The sequence below is a fragment of the Nematolebias whitei genome, chromosome 4, assembly GCF_014905685.2.
Source record: "Nematolebias whitei isolate Nwh7 chromosome 4, NemWhi1, whole genome shotgun sequence".
NCBI lineage: Eukaryota > Metazoa > Chordata > Actinopteri > Cyprinodontiformes > Rivulidae > Nematolebias > Nematolebias whitei.
In genome coordinates this window covers 3,103,750-3,111,661 of record NC_056501.1, presented here as the reverse complement: position 1 = coordinate 3,111,661, position 7,912 = coordinate 3,103,750, and the positions used below count along the sequence as shown (strand labels likewise).

Sequence of the window (7,912 nt, the reverse complement as noted above, 5' to 3'; positions counted from 1 at the left end):
ATGGATGGATGGATGGATGGATGGATGGATGGATGGATGGACTGATGGATGGCTGGATGGATGGATGGATGGCTGACTGGATGGACAGATGGATGGCTGGATGGATGAATGGAGGGATGAACAGATGATTGATGGATGGATGGATGACTGATGGATGGATGAATAGATGGATGAATGGATGATGGATGGATGGATGAATGGAGGGATGGACAGATGAATGATGGATGGATGGATTGATGGATTTATGGATGGATGACTGATGGATGGATGAATAGATGGATGAATGGATGATGGATGGATGAATAGATGGATGAATGGATGATGGATGGAAGCAGCTGTTGAAAGATTCAGTCTACATGAATCTGCACGTTGAAAATAAAAAGTAAATTAAAAAACACAAAGCCGCACACAAAAATAAAAACATGACAACTTGACTCAAATCGGTGTGTTTATTTTTAACAACATCAAATGGTGAAAAGTCATTTGATCTTTATTCTTATTGTAAATTTCATAAATACATGTGCACCGCTCAGAAGTGACCCGGCAGGACATGTCAGAGGAGAAGTGGCAGTGTGACCGTCTGGACAGAAACTGGACCGTTTCACATTTCACTTAGTTTGTCTCAAGAGCAAATCATAAGTTTAGTAACAGCTCATAAACAAATATTTAGATATTTTTATTTTAACCTTCAAACACATGCAGTAAATTTAACATGCACGATAAATAAAGTGTACTTGGCATGGCACTGAAACTTCAATTTAAAACTTCTTAAACTTGTGAGCAAACACCCACTGGGTGAGGTCGTAAGAAGAAAAGAGCTGTAAGCAAACGTTCTTCTGTTCTTCCACACTCAGTCTGCGTGGACTGGTTTCCATTATTCACCACAACAGTTCCATTTATCATTTTACATTTCTCTCCCAATAACAGCTTCAGATCAGTAACATATTTAGAATATGATATAAACATCTGAGAAAAAAATAGGAAATATTTTTTTTACAAACAGATTCTTTGTTCATACAGGGATTAATGCAACAACACAAAGGACTTTTACTTTCTTCTCAGCAGTTATTCTGCAGGGTAAGGTTCACATCTCCTCAAACTGAAGTTTGTAACAAAGAACCAGGGGACATGGGCTCAGGGGGAAATAATACAAGATAATCACAAGTAAATGGACCAATAAATCACATTGAAGAAGAGGAAGGAGAACGGGAAGAGGGCTCTGGAATACAGGTCAACCCTTTTGGCAGCGGAGGGGATGACCGGTTTCGGAGGAGGTGGTTTCTTGTTCTTTGCCTGAGATTTGCTAAAACCAGAGCCGGTCTCGATGGGCTTCCCGTAGCAGTCAAAGTTGGACAGCTCAAAGTCCCGCGGGAGAGATCCCACGATGCTGAAGTCGTTGGTCCTCAGATCGGATTTGGACGTGCACACCTTTTTGCAGCGGGTCTCTCCCACCTGTTCACCAGAAACAGAACAAACACATCATCATCATCATCATCATCAGACTGCACGATCCATTTATCTTAATGAAAGACTGAAGTCAGATGAATATTTTGACTGTAGCCACTGAGGCAGTAGTTGGGGACCAGAACCCACGCCTCCTACACTATTAATCACTGCGAGATGGAAAGTTGAGTCCAGCAGAGATGAACTTATCTGCACGTAGAGATGAACTCATGCTGCTCATTAACCTCCGCTCACAGACACAATCTGTCACTCCCTGCTCCTTCAGCATCTCCTGTCACTTCTACTCACCTGCATCTTGCAGAAAACTGCGCACCTGCACAAGTTTCACGTCTGTCTTTAATCTTTCATCCAGTTTTACTCATGTGCAGAAGTTTCATGAAGTAGTTTGACAAAGCTCATGCACTAGTCAGCATGTCCCCGTTTGTTCACCTGTTGTAAATTGTTAATCATTTCGGCTGCTCCTCCTTCAGGCGTCGCCACAGAGAACTAAGTCGCACAAAGACTGGGCGATTGTTTTAAACACCGGAAGTCCTTCCTGACACAATCACAGACCGCCGAGCTACCTCAGCCCTCCATGGGGAGCAGGGAGCAGACGTCTCGGGTGCCCGGGGTAACAGATGCTGGGGGTTAAGGGCCTTGCTCAAGGGCCCAGAGTGGAGTAAATGAGGGTGCAGACAGATGTGGGTGCTTCACCAATCCACACTTTGATGCTATCGCTACCGGGAGTTGAACTGGCAACCTTCTGATCACAGGCCCACCTTCTCTAACCTCTGCACCACCACTCCCCTCAATTTCTACCCTCAGTGTATAAGCTACTTCTAAAGTGTAACGTTTAAACAAACTGTGAAAACTACCACATTACTTTTGGTCCATGGGGTCACAGATTCATCCACACATCCAGAAAGTTCCTGTTGGATAATTAAAGACATCGACACGTGCACAGTTTGACACAGCTCTCTTTGTTAGGACAGATTGTATTTTTTGGTTGACAGCTTAAGAATCATCTAAAACCCCAACATTCAACAAAACATGTCAAAGAGCTTGTGGAGATTCGAACTTCACCAGCGCAGACGCAGATCTTCTTCTTGACCACAGATATTTGTAGTCACTACGAGATGCATGGAACTAAAAAGATGGTTTTTTTTCCAGTGATTACAAAAAATAAAATAAATGAGCAAAATGATTTCAACAAGTGGACTGAAGCAGACCTAATTTTTTGTTTGTTTGTTTGTTGTTTATGAGTTGTTTACCAACAACATACTGTTTAATTCCTATTTGTATTGATCTTTATGTAACCAGGCAAATCCCATTGAGATCACAGATTTCTTTTGCAAGGGAGGTCTGGACCTGAAGACGGCTAACATGCATGTTTTTGGTTTCATTCCTATTAATTCAACAGGTAAGGCTAAATGTTCAACTTAAAGTTATAGTTAAATAAAGGTTGAATGAATGAAACAACCTCCTTAAAACAGTCTGCACATTTTCTATAGCCTTTCTTTTGGATATGCAATAAATGAACCGTTGAATGTTGAAGTTTGGACAGATTTCATAAATCACGAAGTGAAAACAAAGATCTCTGAAGCCTAAATAAAGTTTTCTTTGTCCGTAACAATTTGGTTGTTGTTTCGTTCAAACGAGGCTTGTAACTTCCTCCAAACGCCATCACATATCCAAACATCACACAGACTGAGGCTGCTTGGGTTACGGTAAAAAAAAAAAAAACGTTGGATGGACAGGTTCCAATCAGACTTACCAAGTGCAGTAATTGAGATCATTTAAGCTTCGTTGATTTGGACAACATGATAATGTCAACCTCTCAAACCAAATGGGTTTTTGGAGAATCAAACTCAGATATAAATTGATTTCAATCTGGTGTTAAATTGAAATACAGCTGTTGAATTTAGAGCCGTACGTTGCAGAGCGCTGTTTGTGTTACGAGCAATATCTTGGATGACTTGATCCTCCTGTTTTGCATTTAGATTTGATCTCAGACAGACGGCCAGCAGGTGCTGGATCTGAAATATGGATTTGGGTATTTTATTGATTGTAATCGACAAAGCTTTGACGCTTTGCACAAAATCACATGCAAAGGACTGGAGCTCTGACTGCGGCCATGCTAGGTTAGCTGGTAGCTTGCTATATCAATGGTTAAAGTTTTGTAATGAAACACTGGCTTCACTGAAGTTCATGTCTGTTTTGATCTGCTGCAGCTGTTTGCTCTACGCTCTCTGTGAGTAACCTTTAGAATGAGACATTTAGAAACACTAAATACATTTTAACAAGTAGATGTTTCTCCTGTCACACCGGTCTGTTCGTCTAATCACCCCAGGTGCTTCTCATTCTGTCTCGTCAGCTTTTCTTTATAAAGTCTGCGTCTTTTCATTCTTCCTGTGTCCGGGCATTGTCCTCCCAAGGCTTCATGTTTCTGCTCCTCTGTCTTAAATGTATGTTTTGGCCCATGTCAGCAGTTTGTTTTGTAAAATAAATGTCATTACTCATTTTTATCTTGGAGTCTCCGTTGTCTCCCTGCACGTGGGTTCAACACTTTAAAGCAGAATCATGTTATTTAGTAAGACCTGACTGAAAATGAACTTAAAAATTGCCCATCAGTGTCCTCACAGACCAAATTGTTTACATCATAATTTCATATATATATAAATTATTACCAAAGATAAAATATATATATATATATTTCAAGCATAAAGACACACATACACACACTGACACACACTCCATCAGATAAAGTTCACTGACATGCAAGGTGCTGACGTGAAGCGGGGTTCCTCCAGTCCCGTTGTTGGTGGTGCTCCTGGCAGCGGGGATCTTTCCTGCAACTTTCTCCTTGGATGCTATCCTGGCCTTTTCTGCCTCGATGTGCTTCGGGCTGTTCAGCATCACTTGAACCACAGCGTACTCCACCAGCGAAGCGAAACCAAACAGCAGGCAAGCGATAAGCCAGATATCAATGGCCTTGACGTAGGACACTTTGGGCAGCTCAGACGCTAAGGAGGTGCACTCAGAAGACAAGGAGAGCACGGAGAGGATACCTGCATGGAGGGGGAGAGCAAGCAACCTTTCAGTCAGGAAAGTGAAACGAAGGTCGATGCATCTTTTCTAAGTTATGGATAATAAATAATCCGTCTTTAATGCACTTAGAAACAAGTGATTGACCCAAAGTGAGGGAAATATAAATCATGTTTGGTCTTCAGTGCAAACCCTTTTGTTCAAATAAACCTCATTTTCTTTAATGTCTACAGTTTCTAGGAATCAGGATTTACAATTGATTTTTTTTTTTTAACCCATTTTGATCGGAGACCATCTCTAATGAGAAAGTAAATTTAAACAATTTATATCTCTAATAGCTTACATGATCACAGATTAAAGATTTCCCAGAACAGAGGCGGCAGTGAAACAGAGTAATTACAGCCATCGTTGAAGGATAATTAAACCTAAATGAAGGACTTGGAATGTTTTTTCTCGTCTCCTCACTTATTTTCTGCTAATAGGAGCATCATTGTAAAGTGAAAATAAGTTATTTTAAATGTCATTCAATTCATTCATTCAACCTTTATTTCTACAGGTTAATCCCATTGAGCCTCGGGGACTCATTTACAAGAGAGACCTGATTTCAACAAAGAAAGATGACAACAATGGACAATCATAAAGGATGCACACAAATTGAGAATAACAAGTGAAAATAAAACGTTATTAAAATGTAACAAACAACGGCTAGATTATAAGGCGATGTAGAAAACTAAAAACAGGAACATGTCTGCATTGGTTTTTCCTATCAGCTTAACAGATGTTTGAAGCCACTTAGAGAGGTCAAAGGTCGAGAGCTTCAGCTCTTTTTACAAGATATTCCAGGAAACAGGAGCGGAGTAGGAGAAGGTCCTTTTGTCTAGTTCAGTCCTCACTGAGGGAACACTGCAGGTAATAAAGTCCTGAGAGCGCACGCTGTAGCTGCACTCACACAGAGACATGTAGGAGGAGATGTATGAAGGCAGCAGACCAAGAAGTTGTAAAAGTTATAGACAAAATAAAACGTTTGCCAGAAAAACGACAGGGCCGACTCAGCTTTCATGATAAAAGAAAAGGACTAGTTGTTGAAACAGAAATGCCATGATGACCTGTAGGACAGAAGAACTGAGCTCTGACTGAGGAAACGAAGGAGGATGAAGGGGGGTCCTCTCCCAGAAGATATTGAATAAAGTAGATGCCATTTCCTGTGTTCTGGTGTATTTTAACGAGCTGTTAAACATCCGCGTTCACCTACTTATGTAAACATTTGATTCAGTAACTATTTTAGAGAGCAACCAGCTCTCCTTGTGTGAGGAGAGCACTCTGCTTCTCTCAAGCATCCTAGACCCCACCCCCCAACCCCCGCGTGTCAAAAACTGCTGGAACTAACGTAGCGCTAAGCGAGCAGCATGCAATACAGACGCATTAGCTAAGATGCTACAGACGTAGCGCTCACACATCCTAACCCCCACCTCCATCAACAACTGCCAGCACTAACGTGGCGCTTAGCTAGCGCACAAAACAGAGGTGTCTCCCCCTCCTCCCCCGTGAGCGTCCTGCAAGGCGGATGACCTCAGGGTAACATTGCATGCAGGGTGGAGTTGTTGTAGGTAATCAGGAAAACCCGGAGTGGACTTTAAGTGGTTTGAGTATTCTGTTAATCAAGTGGAATGGATTTGGTCAATAAGAAATAGAAACAGCGCTTGGTGAACTAATATTTCATGGTAAATGTGGAGGTCCGAATGAATATTTTTAAATGGGGGGGCACGTCCCCTACACATATAATTGTCGTGATGCCTATGCATTAACCCCTACTTTTATGTATGTTCACAACCTTTCTGCTCAGTGCCCTGAGATGACTTCTGTTGTGACTTGGCGCTGTATAAATAAACTGAACTGAATTGAATTGAACCTCCAGATGAAACCAAAGTGTCAGTAAGTGCTCACATTTTCACATAAAAGTTCCGATGGACACATCAACACATGGCTAAAATGACACAGGCATGCTACCACACAAACCTGGGTGTTGACTGACCTGCTGGATGGGTCTAATTTAGAACGGAGGCTTCCATGAGGATTTGGAGTGATGATGGAATGAAAGCTGTTGTGAGGATGGAGAGACGAAGGTAGTGGATGACTGAGGTGGGAGAGCAATGGATTATCGTATCCATTGAGTCCTGCACACATACAAAGGTAACAGTGTGACGCTGTATGAAGGGGTGGGGGTGGGGGGATGGCTTTGGCATTTGACACACAGGTTGAATTATAAAATAGAAACTGGTGGGAAAATGCATATTTCTACTTCTAGCAATAGTTTAGCATATTAAAATAACTGACAATGAACAAATGAAAAAAACATGAAGCATGAGATAAATAATTCTGATTATCCTGAATTTAAAATGGTACAGACTGAAGTGGCCGTTCCAGTAGATTTTGTGATACAATTTGTTGATGAGCAACTTTAAAATGTGGGTACGCACTGGATGTAAACAAAGTACTTCAGTGAATCCTTCAAAACTCCGTGGAAGCTTGAGTGACGTGAGTCGCCTACGTTAGGCTGGCAGAGGTTTGTGTCGGTGAACAAACATGTTGGACCTGAACAAAAGTACAGTCCCAGAAGAAGAAAAAACATTTTGATGGAAATATAAGAGGGAATGTGCTGCTGAACGCAAAGGATAAGAGAAAGAACGAGTTGAACAACTGACGAGAATAAATCAGGTGTTTCCAAAAAAAAAAAAAAAAAAAAAAAACAGTTTAACCATAACTGGGAAAACACTGAGTGGATTTTGGGTCCTTTTGGTCTAATTCTGGTAGTTTGATTGGAAATCGGTAATCAATTAAAGAAAATGCATTCTTAGGGGATAAACTGTATTTTTTAAATAACTTGCTATATAAATATCTTCTGTTTCAAACTGTGTTTCTACTTCAGGTACCCTCAATAATTCTCAGTGGGTTTTTACTTTTATTTTTTGTACATAAAACACTGTTGCTTGGGAATTTGTGGTCAAAGTTTACATCTTTAACCACTATGGCTGAGAATGTTAACTCTGCCCATGAACCATATGTTTGGGTTAGTAGAAAGATGAATGAGGAGTCGGGCGAAGCTGCTGCACGCAGCTGTCGCTCGAGGTCACCTCCGAGTCTGTGAGCTCGGCTGAACTGATGAGAGGATAAAAACAAGCTGCACACACGGCTCGTGGCAGATTCTTGAGACTGGGCTTCATGTGTGTACTTCCTGTATATCTGTGTGTACTTCCTATATATCTGTGTATACTTCCTGTATATCTGTGTGTATTCCTGTTTATATGTGTGTACTTCCTGTTTATTGCTGTATATATGTGTGTACTTCCTGTGTATCTGTGTGTACTTCCTGTATACCTGTGTGCACTTCCTGTATATATGTGTGCACTTCCTGTATATATGTGTG

The 7,912-nt window shown here is 41.1% G+C and overlaps 1 protein-coding gene across 1 annotated transcript in view; it reads right to left on the bottom strand.

The window, feature by feature from the left end:
- Positions 1–443: 443 nt before the first annotated feature.
- glrbb (glycine receptor, beta b) overlaps positions 444–7,912 on the bottom strand; it is a 31,060-nt gene continuing 23,591 nt past the window's right edge. The window contains exons 9-10 of the mRNA XM_037675587.1: positions 4,219–4,511; positions 444–1,452 (exon numbers count right to left, since the gene is read on the bottom strand). Of these exons, the coding sequence (XP_037531515.1) occupies positions 1,159–1,452; positions 4,219–4,511 (587 nt within the window). The 3' untranslated portion in view covers positions 444–1,158. The remainder of the gene's footprint in view (positions 1,453–4,218; positions 4,512–7,912) is intronic.